We start from the raw sequence: 17,143 nt of genomic DNA on the forward strand, positions 1-17,143 counted from the left end.
CGCCGAATATAGAGAAGAGAGGCCAAGATTAGTTAGGTCGGCGCCCGAGCATGGGTCGGAGGCGATGGGCCTGTGGTAGCTGGGCTTGTACAGATCGACAATGGGTTTGTGAAGGAAGAAAGAAGAAATGAGGCGGTGAGGAGATAGACACTGAGAAAAGAGAATGAAATGCAAAAAGAATAAAAACTAAAAAAAATTAGTGTGAACGCAAAAAAAAAAAAAAAATAGCTCTCAATTGTAGTGCACAACACTGTAGTAATGAAGATAAAACTTTTACAAATTAGCCAGGTCAAAATGGCAATGTAGTCAGATAGCAGATTCGTCTGTATACGCTTTAAGGATAAAACTACTCATGACGGACTCTCATACGCTCTCAACAGAAGAGCAAGAAGAGCTAGTATGGAGCAACAAGAAAGTGAAGTGCCCGACTCATGACCAAGGAACAGGGACTGATTCAGGTTCCTTCAGAGATAAACTCATTGGGGATATTCCAGGTGCATACTCGCAGGCGTTTTGTTTTGAAGATAGCATGGAGGAGGAAGATGAATCTGATGAGGAGATCGAAAACCTCCGTGAAGGGCTAGTAGTTGTTAAGTTCTCTAAAGAATTTAAACAGAGAATCCGCAAACCATGGACCAAAGCTCTTATTGTGAAGGTCTATGGAAGGGCTGTTGGGTTAAGTTTCCTTCAAAATAGGCTGCTCTCTATGTGGAAACCGGCTAGTAGACTGGATTGTGTGGATTTGGAACAGGGATTTTTCCTAACCCGTTTTTACTTGAAGGAAGATTATGAAGTAGTTCTCAGGAGGGGACCTTGGTTTATTGGAGAACATTTTCTCTCCATCAGACCATGGGAATCGAATTTCCGGCCTGAGATGTCGAATGTCACTTCGGTGGCTGTGTGGATAAGATTAAATGCATTACCTATTGAATATTACAATTCAGAAGCCCTTTTGCAGATTGGAAAATCCATTGGTAATGTGCTTAGAGTTGATACGCATACGGTAAATGAAGCAAGAGGAAGATTTGCAAGACTTTGTGTTCAGGTAGACGTGGATAAGCCCTTGGTGACAGCTGTGTTGATTGGAAAGTTTGAACAACCGGTCTGCTATGAGGGCATCCAGAAACTATGTTTCTCCTGCGGAAGAATGGGACATAGAAAGGAAAACTGTCCATACACGATCCGCCAAGCCTCGCCGCCGAAAGAAATGAGTGAGGTGGCACCGGAGAAGGAAATGGAGGTCAGGGATGGCTCACACGTTAAGCATGTCTCTGAGAGATTGTACATGGGAGAGAGGCAGACCGAGAACGTGCATGGGAGCGAGCCTAAGGAGGGGCAGGAAAGGACGTACGGTCCGTGGATTGTAGTGGAACGCAGGAGGCATGCGCAGAAAAACCAAAGAAGTGGTGGGACCCAAGTTGGAATGGTTAATGGTAGGCTTCGACAAGAACAAAGGAAGGCTGAAAGTGAGGCCAATTTTAAGTTCACAGCAAGTAATCCAAGCACTGGGGTTGAGCCAAACAGAGAAGCAAAAAGGAAGTTGTCTCCTCCAAGGCAGTTAAGCCAAGCCCAAGTGGCTAGTTCAATAAGGAGTCTTAGGCCGAGTGGATTTCAACAGGCCCACAAGTCATTAACTAAAAGCCCAGAAGTGTCCAAATGGTCTGATGAGCAATCACGGGCTGAACTTGAGGTAAGACCCACTAAGCTAAAACAAAATGCCTCTGTTAAGGGGAAAAAGGCCACTGCGCGTACAAGGGCTTCACAAAGTTCTTCATCAAATGCCGCAAGGGAGGAGTTAGTTCAGTTCACACCTCAAAAGCTTGAGAAAGCAAACAAGATGCAGACACTTCCCAATCCGAGTTGTGAAGGAGCTTCAAAGCAAGCTCTTCCCAAACCGAGTTGCGATGGAGCTTCAAAGCAAGAAGGGGAGGGATTGGCAAGGCCGAGAATTCCTAATGATCTTCAGATTTCTAGTTGGTCTGGATCAGCAATGGGCAATCAACGTGGAAGTGATGGGTGTGGAGCTGCCGGAGGAAGTGATAGTTGCAATCCGAGTAAAACCGGCTCAGGTGAGGCGTTGGTCCAGCGAGAAGCTTTGGAAGAAGGCGCTGATTCAGCGGTGGCAGGTCTTAACCGATACACTTTCACCGGAGGAGGGGCGTCGCGTGATGTGGGAAATGATGAAGAGGATCGGATGGAATTTGAGGGAGGAGGTGAAGTCCCTACCCTCTTATGATGATTTTCCTCCCCGAATCATCGATTCCTAATGAATATTATTATTTGGAATTGTAGAGGTGCTTTAAAGCCCTCCTTTCAAAGTCATGTCCGAGAGCTGGTTCAAAATCATGATCTGGCGATTTTAGTGTTGATGGAAACCAAAGTTGGGGGAGATAGGGCTAAAGAGATTTCGAGTCGTCTTCCTTTTGATGAGGCCTTTCATACTGACACTATCGGTTATGCTGGTGGGCTTTGGATGCTTTGGAACTCTGATAGGGTGAAGGTCTCTATTTTAGCCAGCACGGAGCAGGAAATTCATGCCGTTGTTAAGGTATTAAATTCTGACTTAAGCTGGTTATTTACTGCAGTTTATGCTAGTCCTAGGACTGCTGAAAGACATATTCTTTGGGAAAATTTAAATAAAGTAGCTGAGCTGCATAATATGCCTTGGGTTCTAGCGGGAGATTTCAATGAACCTCTCATTAATGAGGATAAATTTGGGGGGAGAGCGGTGAGTGTGAATAGGTCTCTTTTATTTAAGGAATGTCTTGATAATTGTGGGATGATTGACATTGGGTTTTTCGGTCCTCGATTCACTTGGACTAACAAAAGAGAAGTTCATGCCTTCATCCAAGAAAGAATTGATAGATTCTTTGTTAATGCTAGTTGGTGTATTTTGTATCCGGAAGCTAGGGTTGTTCACCTCACAAGATGTCACTCAGACCACTGTCCTGTTATGCTTGATATGTTACCTACTAACCACATGGGTAGGAAGAGGCCTTTTTAGTTTCAGACTTGCTGGTTGACGGATCCCACCTTTCCTAGGATTGTTTCCCATGCGTGGAGACAACATAACATTCTTGAGGGGGCTATAGAAAGTTTCTCAAAGGAAGCGTTGATTTGGAATAAGGTGCAGTTTGGGAATATTTTTGCGAAGAAAAAGAAGATTAAGGCTAGACTTAACGGCATTCAAAAGGCTGTTGGAGTTAGACCATCTTCCTTTCTTCTTGAGCTTGAGAAGGAGCTCCTTCGAGAGTTAGATACTGTTTTGAAGCAGGAAGAGGAGCTGTGGGCTTTAAAATCCCGAGTTAATTGGCTGATACAAGGTGACCGTAACACTGCTATTTATCATGTTTCCACCTTGGTCAGAAGGAAGCGAAATAAAATTTTAGCTATTAAAGATAATATGGGGGAATGGCTGTATGAAGAAAATGAGGTCAAGAAGTTTATTAGGGAGGGATTTAGCATAATATATACAACTTCCTTGTTGAGAGCCTCCCGGTTAAACCCCTCTATATTGCCTTGGCAAGCCAAGCTTTCGGAAGAGGAGAAGGAAAGTATTAGTGGGGAAGTGACGGAGGAGGAGATTAAGGCAGCCCTGTGGTCTCTTAAAGCTTTCAAAGCTCCAGGGCCGGATGGGTTACATGCGGGCTTCTTCCAAAGATTTTGGTTGGTGGTGGGAAGATCGGTCATTGATGAAGTGCAGAAGGTTTTTGTGGAGAGGAAAGTGCCTAGCTATTTGAATAAAACTCACATTGCGCTCATCCCTAAAATCCAAGGCCCGGAGACTTTGGGCAACTATAGACCCATTAGTTTATGCAACACCGTCTACAAGATTGTCACTAAGGTTATAGTTGCTAGACTAAGACCGTATTTGGACAAGCTTGTATCTCCGATTCAGGCAGCCTTTGTTCCTGGTAGGAAGGGATTAGATAATGCAATTATTGTCCAAGAAGTTATCCATTCCATCACCATGAAGAGGGGGGAAGTTGGGTATATGGCTTTAAAGATTGACTTGGAGAAAGCTTATGACAAGCTTGAATGGAGTTTCATCAAGGACATGCTTGTTAGAGCAAATATTCCGGCTGACCTCATTGATATCATTATGAGTTGCGTTTCGTCGGTCTCCACTTCATTTTGGTGAATGGGGAAGCCTTAGAGCCAATTTATCCTTCAAGAGGGATTAGGCAAGGAGATCCATTATCCCCATATTTGTTCATTCTTTGCATGGATTACCTTGGCCAGCTCATTGAAGAGAAGTGTCATATGCAGCTTTGGCAGCCGGTTAAAGCTTCTCAAAGTGGACCAGCTTTCTCCCATCTTTTCTTTGCGGATGACCTTGTGCTCTTTGCAAAAGCAGATGGCATTAATTGCTCAGCTATTAGGGATGTTCTTGATGATTTCTGCAGTATTTCCGGCCAAACTATTAGTGTAGCAAAGTCTAGAGTCTTCCTTTCTCCTAATGTGAATAGAGATACTAGAGAGTCATTATGTGATATCCTTGGGTTTGCATCAACCCCAAACCTTGGTAAGTATTTAGGAATCCCTATTAAGCATGGGAGATCCACTTCCCAAGACTACAATTTCATCTTAGATAGGGTAAAGCAAAAACTTGCCGGTTGGAAGGCCAATCTGCTTTCAAAGGCCGACCGAGCTGTTCTTATCCAAGCTTCCACCGCGGCTATCCCCTCGTATGTGATGCAATGTACTCATCTTCCGGTTAAAATCCTTGAGGGATTAGATTGGGTCAATCGCAATTTCCTTTGGGGTTCTTCGGAGACTTCTAGGAAGATTCATTGGGTTGGTTGGCAAAAGGTGACCAGGCCTAAAGATGAAGGTGGTCTCGGATTGCAAGCTGCTAGGGGAAGGAATGTAGCCCTTCTTGGGAAACTTAATTGGAGATTTAACAATGAAAAAGAAGCTCCTTGGGCCAAGGTCCTAAGAACTAAATACTGTAATAGCAGAAGATTAGCCTCTCCAAATGCTGATAGGCTGCCTTGTTCCCATGTTTGGGCAGCGATGAAGAAGGGGAGGGGAGTTTTCAATGCAGGCAGCATGTGGACAGTTGGTAGGGACAGCAAGTTGAGCTTTTGGTATGGGAATTGGACTAAGAAAGGGCCCCTTCGGCACCTTATCCAAGGCCCTTTGAACCGCGAGGAATCCAAGTGGGAAGTGAAAGATCTCATGACAGATATGGGTGGGACTTAAATCAGATTTCTTTTGTGCTCCCTTTAGAGGTGAAGCTCATGATCCAAGCAACTCCAATTCCGTTAACAGGTAGAGGAAGGTATAGTTTAGCATGGAGGTACAATCCTAAAGGTGTTTTTGATCTTAGAAGTGCTTATAGTCTTGCTAATGTTTCTGGTCAAGACCTTGCTTTTTCAACAAATTGGATTTGGAAAGCAAATATTTTGCCCCGAATCAAAACTTTTTTGTGGCAGTGTGCTCACAACAGTTTAGGGGTGAAAGGATGTCTTACTAGAAGAGGGATGGGAATTGATGATACATGCTCTATTTGTCAAGAGGGAGTAGAAACAGTGATGCATGCCCTTAGGGACTGTTCTTGGGTCAGATCAACCTGGAGGCAGCTGGGTGTGCTGCCTTTGAACCAAGATTTTTGGAGGCTAGATTTACAGGATTGGTTGGGTTATAATGGGAAGTGGGAGCCTAATGGTACTGTTGGGACTTTGCCTTGGAAGATGATCTTTCCTTTTGCATTATGGAGTATTTGGAAGAGTAGAAATGGGTATGTGTTTAAAGGGAAAAACCCGAACCCACACTTAGCCGAGGAGATTGTAAATCAAGGGATGGAGTTTTTATACTGTGCAGCTTCGCCTAGGGACCTGACTTGTAGAATCATTAAAAGAGTTAGGTGGGAGAAGCTGCAGGTAGGTTGGAAAAAATTGAATACAGATGGAGCTTCTAAGGGTAATCCGGGTTTGGCGGGTTGTGGTGGAGTGGTTAGGGATGAGAATGGTAGTTGGATTGCTGGGTTTTCCAGGCGTATAGGGGTGACTACAAGCTTTGAGGCTGAGCTTTGGGGGTTTCGAGAGGGTCTCATCCTCTGCAGCAACCTAAACATTCACTCCTTACTCATTGAACTTGATGCTAAAGCTGTTGTGGATATTTTTCTTAATCCAAGCTATCAAAACAAAGCTGTTTCGCCAATTTTGGATGACTGCAAGAAATTGTTGCTTCGGTTTCATCAGGTTCAGCTTAGACATTGCTTTCGCCAAGCCAATCGCTGTGCAGATATGTTAGCTAGGAAGAGTATTGAACAAGATGTTGTCTTTATTTCCTTTAATTGTCTGCCTGTGGACATTAGAAGTATCCTAGATGAGGATGCTATTGGTCTGTATGTGAACAGGGTCTGTTTTGTTTCTGATGTCCCTGGTTAGTTTTGTTGAATGAAATCCTTTTATAACCAAAAAAAAAAGAAGATAAAACTTTTACCTTTAATTCCACTACAGTAATATAAATTTTTGTATTTTAGTGAAACTAAAATAACTATATAATTATTTAATTTTACTGTTGTGAGTGCTCATCCTTCGCCACTAGACAAAATATAGCTATTTAGCTTCAGTGAGTGCTCCTCCTTCGCCGCTTGACAGATTCTGCACCCAATACTTCGAATCCTCTTTCTTTCTTTTGATTTTTCATTTTTGTCTTTTTTTTTTTTTTTTTTGGTTGTACAATCAAGTTTTTCTTCATTAACCCAACTCTCCTGGTTTGGTTAAGTTAATATATTTTCCAAATGAGGTGGCACAATCTAAGCCGTATATTTATTTTGGTTAAATCCTAGCCTTGTAATTGACCCTCTTCTAATCCGAAACAGAAAGAGCCGTAGAAAAATGTCTTCCTAAAGGGACATTGTTAGCAAAAAATAAAAGTGATCGAGCGCCGCCTCCAATTTCCTCGGGTCAGAAGTAGAAAAGCACTCTATTTTAGTATGTTATATTTTCCTTAGAAAAAAAAAAAAAATACAGAAGATTTTTCACAACAATGAACAGCATGGCTTCCTCTACCATTGCTCCAAATCCCGCATCTTTCATCTCCAACAAGGTCAGTACAGTTTCCCAGTTCCCATTTTCCCCATTTTGTCAAATTTCAGTAAACCTATTTCTGAAATTTTGTGGGTTTTTTTTTTTTTTTTTTTTGCAGAAAGATTTGGGGTTTACTGCATTTTCGACATCGTCACAGTTTTCTATTCCCAAATGCAACAGAAGGATTTCCAAGAAAATTTGTTCAGTCATGGCACCGCAACAATCAGAACGCAGGCCTTCTACCACTGGCTCAGTTGGGTTTCTTTCAATTTTCTCATTGGTTTTGTGTTTTTGGTTAATGGGTTTGATAGTTTTGTGGATTTTAAAGGCGGGATTTTTGTTGATTTTAGGTCAAGACAGCAATGACGATGACTGAGAAGATATTGGCTAGGGCTTCCGAGAAAAGCCAGTTGAGCCCTGGTGAGAATACATGGGTTAACATTGACATTTTGATGACCCATGATGTTTGCGGCCCTGGTTCGATCGGAATCTTCAAGAAAGAGTTTGGCCAGAACGCCAAGGTATCGAATCCTCTTCACCCATTACCCATGATGTTTGTGAAGCTCATATGCTAAATTGACTGTGGTAGTAGCTTTAATCTAGTTTTGTGATGTTTCATGCAAAAGCATTTAGGGTCTTGTTTGTGCTCGTTAAAGGTGTAACTGTACCATTTCTGTCTAAAAATTCATTTATATGTGAGATATTTTTGGTTTTTACTCCAGTACTAGTCATTATATCCTGGTTGCTGAGTTTTGAGCTTAAATGCTGTTGTTGTTCATTTTTTGGTGATCTCTGTGTTGTTGAACTGTGTATTTGCTGCGTCTGAGATACTATTGTTTTGGAATTAAGGTTTGGGACCGGGAAAAGATTGTAATAATTCCTGACCATTACATCTTCACAAGTGATGAACGGGCAAACCGTAATGTGGATATATTGAGGGATTTCTGCATGGAGCAGAACATCAAGTACTTTTATGATATTAAGGATCTTAGTGATTTTAAGGTATGGCCTTTTTTTACTTACTCTCCATTTCCTAATCTGTTATCCTCAAGAGCTTATAGTTTATTCATTCCCTGATTATTGACACTAATAGTAAAGTTTACTTAATTACTTTTCAGGCAAACCCAGATTACAAAGGAGTATGCCACATTGCTCTTGCACAAGAAGGTCATTGCAGGCCTGGAGAGGTATGGTTATATTATCAAGCTCATGCAAATGTTTATAATATATGAAAATTTTATGCCTTTATGTTCCACAACTGTTGTTAAACCTTTTTCACTGCCTTCAGGTCCTGCTGGGTACAGATTCTCACACTTGTACAGCCGGAGCATTTGGCCAATTTGCTACTGGAATTGGCAACACGGATGCAGGCTTTGTGTTGGGCGCCGGGAAGCTCCTGCTCAAGGTTTGTAGATGCTTTATTTTGGTATCCTAAAGTTTATTATTTTGTCCCTCCCCTTCCCGCCCCCTCTGCCCTTTTGATTCTAGCTATTTTTCTATGTTTCCTTCAGGGCTCTCATCAGGAACTATGTTGTTGTTCAGTTGGCTAACAACTTACTTGATGATTTTAATTGTAATATTTAAGGTCTTCCAGAAAAGCTTGATTTCTCAAATAAGAGGTCTTCCTGCAACTATAAGAATTTGGACATTCCTTAGGGCGCATGCATGCATACACACACGAACACACAATTCCAATTATCTTTGTCCAAGACAATTATTGAATTTTTTAACGGATTTAAGGTGATTAAGAATTAAGACATCTCTTTGTCTATTGTGTATATTTTGGTGCGTTCATTATAAATATTTGCATAGATTCATCCTAATTTCAGCTAATTATTGAAAAACCAATAAAGTTGCAAAATATTATTTTCTTTTTTAACACACAATTCTCTTTTTTTACATATTTGCCCGTCATCAGTTTTGACTGTCTGACTGCTACTTGTGGACGTTCAATCAATTGAGCAGCCATTTCTCTTTGGTAGGCAGCACATTTCCTCCTTCCCCACCTGATGTGGTTGTTGGGTTGAACCTCATCCCAAATTGACTTGACCTATGGATACCCCTAGTTTGTTTGGTATTTCATGGGTAATGCCCAATTCTGTAATTTTGTGATGCCGTGATGGACTTATTATCCTGTTGGAAAGGATAGTTTTACAAGATAAGTAGTAGGGTATATTAAGAGGATTGCATGCTGCTTTGAGCGCATTAAGTTACATTTATGGAAGGTGAAGTTCTGATTTTTGAAGAGGTTATATGAATGGACTTCGGCCTCTTCTACATTAATACCTCAAACTTTATAGGAGGAAAAAATATATTACTATTGACTGAGACCGATCAAAATACCTCAAAATTTATAGAGATCCTGGATACTTTTTTATTGTATGTTTTATTTCTCTTTTGGCCCTTTGTATACTACCCATGTACTAGCTTTGGGCCCCTTTGCGTTTTCTTAATATAATTATACTTATTGAAAAATAAATAAAAAGAAAGGGGAAAGAAAACATTTCCACAAAAAAGCATTACTATGATTGCACATTTTCCTTCTTTTTTCCCCTTAAATTCTAGAAAGCTACTAGATCATCAAGTCTCAAAACATGCTATTGTTAAAACATAAAGCTAGGAAGCACGAACACTTCATTTAGGTTGCCGTATCTATTTTGTATCCGTGTTATACTGGTGTCGAACTGGCCGTTTCATGTTATAATTTTTTAGAAATTGCTCGTGTTGCTGTGTTGTACCAGTACTTGTGTCCGTGCTTCCTAGACATATAGAGAACTAGAAACTAAAGAAGGAGAGAAAAATTATGCCTTTCAATTTTCTTCGGCTATGTGTTGTCCATATTTCTGCATCCTGTATGGGTGTTCCATCTAATAAATTGACAAAGTTCTTGTCTTATGTAGAATTATATTTCGGTATACGAATATCTAATTTTCTTGCTTTAATTTGCAGGTGCCTCCAACTTTGAGATTTGTAATGGATGGTGAAATGCCAAATTATTTGCTTGCAAAAGATTTGATTTTACAAGTAAGTTAAACTGGTTCCGCAACCTTTAATTTCTTCTGAATGTACGTACTGTAGCCTAATACAGTATATCACTTTTGTAGTGTGAGCCAAAAGTTTTTAATTGGTTTATATAAATGAATATGTTTTTCCTGAACAATCTTCACTTTGCAGATAATTGGTGAAATATCTGTGTCTGGTGCGACATATAAATCTATGGAGTTTGTTGGTACAACTGTTGAAAGTCTAACTGTAAGTAAACCTAAAAAGATATTTTCTGGAAGTCTATGATATCATTCCAAATTTATGACTCCAAATGTTAATTACACTTTTCTTTTAGCAATTTTTTTCCTGGTGCATCATAAATTTAAGTTCTCTAATCCTCTCTATTTGATAGATGGAAGAAAGGATGACATTGTGCAACATGGTTGTTGAAGCTGGGGGGAAAAATGGTGTTGTCCCTGCTGATAGCACTACATTTAAGTACCTTGAGGTTAGTGATATATATAATCAGATGCATTTGGTCTTGGTGGTACTCATTGCGTGTGTGTGTGTGTACCTACTCACATGTGTATGTGTTGGCTATGCATGTATATGCAAACACAAGATTAATTGCTTCGACACGTGCTGTTTTGGAACATAATTTTTTTTTCTTTTATGTATTCTACACGTGAACATTTTTTTATTGTTAAATTACTGATTGTCCCAAAAGCTTAAGCTGTTAGGAAATGATGAATTTAATGACTTAACCATAAGTCTAACACTTATAATTTTATCTTTTGTTCTGAACATATGCTTATAATCTTATCTTTTGTTCTGCACAGGATAAGACTTCTGTGGCCTATGAACCAGTTTATAGTGATGAACAAGCAAGGTAGTACATGTGTAAAATAATTGCTCATGACTTCCATACCTTTTTTTTTTCCCGTAAAAAGAATTACATGCCTAAATCCTAGTTATAATGTTACTGCTTCTGTGTATTAAATTTATGATCTAGGGTATATAATTTGAACTTTACTTGGATATATACTCTATTTATATGGAAAATACATTGAACTACTATTATTATTTTTGTTGTAGGGTGGGGGTCATCATATCATTGAGTACCTAATAGTTAAAAAAAAAAAAAAAAAAAAGTAGAAGAAGAAGATTTTCAACACATAGTTGATGCCAAATTTGAATTGGATTTTGAGGACCTTCCAACCTGCATTCAAATTATTAGCTATGGAATAATTGGCATCTTATTACTTACAGATGCACTTTCTTGCCAGAACTGCAAGAGTTCATAGAAAACAGTCAATTCCCCATCATAAAACCAAACTTCCTGACTTATTAAGTTATGGTTGATCTAATTGCTAAAAAATAATTATTCTAAGGCAATATGTGAGAAATTGAATCATCAAAGAAAGGTTTTGTGTTGGTTTCCTAATTGGAAAACCCTATTTTGATCATTATAATGTTAATTAGTGAATAGTTTCTTTGTATCAAAGATACATTCCCAGTGATTAGGAGAATTTTTTTGGTAGATGGTGGAGGAGTTGGTTTGAGTTTAGTAATGCCATCATTTTTAATTTGGAAATTTAGTAATGTATACTTCTCATTATAGTTTTCTATTTTAATGAATTTTTACAGTTGGTAAATGAGATGTGAAAAACCAATTCTTGCTTTTCCATAGATAGCAAAATTATATACAGGCCAAATGCTTCTTTGCTTAACGAATGAAATACAAGGCTTTCATTTTCATTTTCTATTTCTCTCATTTGACTCCTATGCGTGTTTTGGAAGTACTTTCTGAAGCACTGGAAGTATCTCAGATCTACTTTGCTCTCATAATTCTGTCATGCAACACAAACTAAATTGGTACAAATTTGATTCATGCCTTGACTTCAAGATTTGCTGCTATCATATCATTGAACATGTATTGACTGAAAGCTGGCAGCATTAAGAAAATATTTGTTTGTCACAGAGTTATTAACTTTCTCATCTTGAAATTTTTATCAGATTTTTTTTTTTTGATAAATCTTATTATTATCAACAACTATTGAATATTGACTTTAGTAATTCAATGAATTATTCATATCTTCTGGCAGACTGTGATCAAGATGAGAACATGTTATTTAATGGCATACTGAATTAATTTTTTTACTTAGCAAAAAAGAAACAAAACCTTTTGTGGTGACTTTTCCAATAATCCCCCCCCCCCCCCCCCCCCCATTTTGGATTTCATTTTTATTGATGAGTTTAATTTTCTTGGCTTTTAGATTTCTTTCTGAGTACAGATTTGATGTCTCAAAACTGGAGCCACTGGTAGCAAAGGTGGGTGATTTTGGCAGGTGTTGAAGAGAAGATTTCCCTTTATCTTTTACGAATGTAATTTAAAATGGTATAACCTATGTGCTGTGGATCACATATGTTTTATCTCCCAAAAACAGTTCGCCTCTGTTGTAGTTCTTGACAATTTTGCTGGATCCTCCTTTTTTCTTGAATGAGTAATGATGTCAATATATCTTTGCAGCCACATTCTCCGGATAATCGGGCTTTAGCAAGAGAATGCAAAGATGTGAAAATTGACAGGGTATACATTGGATCTTGTACTGGAGGAAAAACAGAGGATTTTATGGCTGCAGCCAAAGTTTTCCTAGCTTCGGTAAGAAGCCGTATTATCTCTGTTATATAGCCGTTGGAGAATTTTTTGTTACTTATATGCTTACATGGGTTTAAATCTAAATGTAATATTCTTTTAAATTCTTTTTAAAATATTCATGGCTTGAGTGTTTGGAAATTTTGATTGCTGGTGGCTCGTCTTATTAATCTTTATTTATTTGTTAAAATCCATGAATGTAATGATCAATCCTCTGCCTTATATGAGAGTATAGTATACTTAATGAGCATTGGAGTTGTGTTTTTCTGACCAAACATGTATCTCAATTACTTTTCTATAGTAGTATGCCTTATTTGCATATTTTGTTCTTATACATTCTAATGTGCATTTGAACATAATTTAATTATTGAACAATTTAATTGAGATTTAGGTATTTGCATTTTGCGCATTTTTAGGAGTTATTGAGACTTCATTCTGGTGGTGTTTATATAGTAACCACGCTCCTTTTTATAGCTTCTTATTTTATTTTAGTTCATTTGTTTTTCGTGAGCCATGGTTGTAGCTTGCTGGTATCATTTTCTCTCATATATTTTGGGGATTAAGCTGAAAAGATGTAATTGCTTTTTCTCAGGGCAAAAAGGTCAAAGTCCCCACATTCCTTGTTCCCGCAACCCAAAAGGTTTGGAATTCTAAATCACAGTTTTGATAAATAGAAATTAATCATAGGTAGATTAATGATAAATAAAACTATAAGCATCTATACGATAAAATTTGCAGGTTTGGATGGACGTATATGGTCTCCCAGTACCAGGATCTGGTGGCAAGACTTGCTCCCAGATTTTTGAAGAAGCTGGTTGTGATACACCTGCAAGTCCTAATTGTGGTGCTTGTCTGGGTGGCCCTAAAGACACTTATGCACGCATGAATGAGCCTACGGCAAGTTATTCTTTTTTTTTTTCCTTCTTTTTTTAAACCTTTTCAATAAGTTTTATCAATTGTTCAACATAACATAGCTCTCTATTTTCTGAAAGGAGATTCTTATTTCCAGCTATAATCTATAGAAAAATTAATAGAATTATTAAATTGGATTAAAAAAAAAAAAACTTGTGGCAATGTGGCCTACCCCTATTGGCCATTGCTTCTACAATTGTACAAAAAAATTCTAGACTTATTCGAAATGAGCAACTCGGTAAGATTAGCAATACAAGTGCATTTGTTCCTCTTGATGCGGGCGACACAAGGAGGTTTTTATTTTAACTTTGTATTATTTACTTTTTCAAGTCAGTTGTATATTTATATTTTAGGTCCTAGTAGTTTATTAGGCTATTAGTATTTTAATATTTAGAAGCAAGGTTATTTTTGTAATAAGGCAACTAGGGTTTCCTATGCCAATTATAATTAGGGTTTAGTTTTCCTATATAAGCAAACTATTGTACTCCTTTTTGGGGAGGATTTTTGAAATGGTTTCAATGAATGAAAGTCCCATTTGGTTTCTTTGGTCTAGTGTTGACTCCAATCAAGCCTAGTTGCTGACTCCTAGTAGTTTTTTTTTTCTTTGCTTGGTGCTGACCCTAAGCAAGCCTAGGTGCTGATTCCTAGGTCCTATCCTTTATTTCCCTGTTGTTTAATTTTATTGGCAAAGTTCTGGTTTGTCTTGCGTCACTGCTGGTCTGTTATCCTTAATGCCTTCCATCAGTATCAGTGAGTGTCTTTGATTTCTTTAGATTTCAGTCTCTCATCAGCAGCAGGTCTGCCATGAGCAACAAGATTCTGTGCATTACATGTTCTGTGAGCACTGTAATAACTTAGTTGCTCACTTCAGGTACTCCAGGTCATAACGTTAAGTCCAATAATTTTTCCTGAGAATTTTTACATATTGCTTGTCATTATTCCAATACGATAATAATCATGATTAAATGATTAGATCTGTTACAGTAACTACCATAACATTATTATGCTATCTAGCAATATTGTGATACAATTAGGCATAATCTCTAATGTGTTGGAGCACATAGATTTCTCATCAGGATATCAAATGGATGGGATTGATGCCTGACCTTTGGTGGGTCTCATTAGAAGATTAATCTGTACTGAAAATTAAGAGTAATTTTTTGTTTGACACTTATATTGTGTCAATTTAGGCAAACCTTTGTAAGAGTAACTGTTGGTAGTTTACACTTAAATACTGTCAACAAAGCAACCTCTCATGTATTTCTTATTTAGCACATGATATTTAATTTAGGAGCCTTATGCATCATGTAAAATGGCTTGTAGAGTCACGCATGTTGAAGCAAAATTCAAATGGGCATTCTTGTGGAGTGTGGATCCTTGATACCTTGCTATCCACTAATATCCCATAACTCCTTCTTTGATAAGTACGAATACTTTTATTAAAGAGAGACTACTTCATGTACAATAACATAAAGCAACCTAAAAAATTACTTCAAGAACAAATTATATACAATAACATGGCAACGACTCTATAAACTATACAATAGAATGGCTAGTTGTGAAGCCCCAAGTGCAAGACGCCAAGACCACTCATATAAAGAACTATTGAAAGTTGCTAACAACTGACTGACTGAGTCCTCATACTTTTCATATCCTCGAAGTTCATCGATTCCGTTCCCTCTATCCTACAACAAGTTGCATTCTCCATGACTGCATTGAGAAATAATTGTGCATTAAGATATCAACAAAAAGATCAAATTGGTACGACTTTCTGACCATAGTTCAGTTCTTTGGAAGGTGAATACTAATTGGCGATGTTCTAGAAAAAGGTTTACAAAGTTATAATGTTTAAACTTTTTATTTTTCTGATGCTTAATGTACATGGTCTACCTAGTTGATCTTGATGTAGGGTTTGTACTCCTGTGCAGTGATCCCTTTACCATTTTAGGGTGATTTAGGAACTCACAGGACAAAATATTGTTTTACAAGGCTAGTAACACAGTCACTAATCTATCGTCAAATGATTAGAGGTTTTCTGATTTTTTTTTTTTTTCCCCCAATATGTTATGTTCCTGTGGCAGCAATTGCTGTCATTCCGGTCAGTTCCTTGGTGCAAATTAACCGAAGTGACACCTTCTAAAATTTTCAGGGTCTAAAAATTGGCAGAAAGTACTTTTTTAGGGACCAAAAGCAAGCTTTAACTTTATTTTAATAATTTGTCGGTGGGTTTCAAGCTGTTATGGTTGGTTAGCAGTGGAATCATTGTATAATGAACTATTTTCTTTACTGATATGGTAACTTGTGAATGCTGCACTGGTTCGTCTGGGGCCAGAGTTGTTGGGGCTTCAATGTAAAAGATGTAGGGGATTATACTTCAAACACTGATTTCTACTGGCATTGGGGTGAGATGGCCGTTGGGGGTTGTGTACACCCATCTAATGAGGACTGAAGATGAAGAAACTATGAATGCATATTTATCTATAATAGAGTATCAGAACATAGAAATCTAATTGTTTTATTTCAAGCATAGAGTTTATTGTTACCCCATTATGCTTTATTCCTAAGGCCAATGACTATTTCTGTGATGGTCTTTGCAGGTCTGTGTGTCAACAACAAACAGGAACTTCCCAGGGCGAATGGGACACAAAGAGGGCCAGATATATCTTGCATCCCCATATACTGCAGCAGCATCCGCTTTGACTGGTTATGTGACCGATCCAAGAGAATTCTTGCAGTAGGCTATAAATACCATAAATCTGCTCATGTTGTATGTCATGGTTGCTTTGTATCCTAGCACAGTAGCTTAAAATGCCTGAGCCGAAATACATAATGGGTTTTTCTGTATGGTTATTAGTTTATATATTTTGTGATTACTAAGAGGTTTGTACTAAAGAAGATTGGTCAGACGCCACCATGCAATAATAAATTTATTGCAAGAAATGAAATAAGTGACAAGGGAAGATGAATGAAAACTGGTGATGACTAGACTCATCTTTGTATATGATTTTTCCTTGCGAATTTGGTTTGTTCACTTTTGTTTTCTGTCCCAATGATGGGAAAACCTTAAGCTCGGCATCCCAAGCTGCAAAATAGTGGTTCTGTGAATCTGATTTTGATGTTAGCATCTTTTCTCAGGGTTGTGATGTTACACAAACAAATGGGAGCAAGAGTTGATGGCCAACTCTTCCTTTCTTTCTGTTGCTTGTCTCCGTTTTTGTTCTTCCCCAAAGGGAACGGACCACAATTTAGAAAGTGCAAGACAATTGGGATCTGTTAATTTTGTTCCTCCTACAAAGTAATCATTTGGGGTGGTGGGGCAGTCGTTCATAAAAAGCTTTGGATCTGAGAAGAAATTAATATGTCTAGGTTGGTGGAGTCTCGATTGTCATCAGCAGCCTACCTTCTGTTTTCGAATCATTTCGTATTATAGGGATGTAGCCCTTATGAGAAATTATTCACCTACATGGGATTGTTGGGCTTTTCAAGGTAATAATTTCTTGGTTTACAACAGAAAAAAATATAAGCACATTTCACTGGTGGCCATAATATC

General features: G+C 38.2%; 1 protein-coding gene across 1 annotated transcript; it reads left to right on the top strand.

Annotated features, from left to right (window-relative positions):
• Positions 1-6,816: 6,816 nt before the first annotated feature.
• LOC111996529 (3-isopropylmalate dehydratase large subunit, chloroplastic) lies at positions 6,817-16,594 on the top strand. Its single transcript, XM_024028514.2, has 15 exons — positions 6,817-7,059; positions 7,159-7,293; positions 7,391-7,561; positions 7,890-8,042; positions 8,159-8,227; positions 8,329-8,445; positions 9,990-10,064; positions 10,215-10,292; positions 10,438-10,533; positions 10,865-10,914; positions 12,302-12,356; positions 12,556-12,687; positions 13,274-13,321; positions 13,420-13,578; positions 16,191-16,594. The coding sequence occupies exons 1-15, from the start codon at positions 7,000-7,002 to the stop codon at positions 16,329-16,331; spliced, it is 1,539 nt and encodes a 512-aa protein (XP_023884282.2). The 5' UTR covers positions 6,817-6,999; the 3' UTR covers positions 16,332-16,594.
• Positions 16,595-17,143: the final 549 nt, after the last annotated feature.

The sequence above is a fragment of the Quercus suber genome, unplaced genomic scaffold (assembly GCF_002906115.3).
Source record: "Quercus suber isolate HL8 unplaced genomic scaffold, Cork oak 2.0 scaffold_89, whole genome shotgun sequence".
In the NCBI taxonomy this organism is placed as follows: Eukaryota; Viridiplantae; Streptophyta; class Magnoliopsida; order Fagales; family Fagaceae; genus Quercus; species Quercus suber.

Excerpts from the sequence above, each read along its gene's own strand:
- LOC111996529 (XM_024028514.2), top strand. The coding sequence starts at position 7,000 with ATGAACAGCATGGCTTCCTCTACCATTGCTCCAAATCCCGCATCTTTC. Across the intron at positions 8,043-8,158 it reads AGGATCTTAGTGATTTTAAG|GCAAACCCAGATTACAAAGG; the intron begins GTATGGCCTTTT and ends ATTACTTTTCAG. Across the intron at positions 8,446-9,989 it reads CCGGGAAGCTCCTGCTCAAG|GTGCCTCCAACTTTGAGATT; the intron begins GTTTGTAGATGC and ends TTTAATTTGCAG.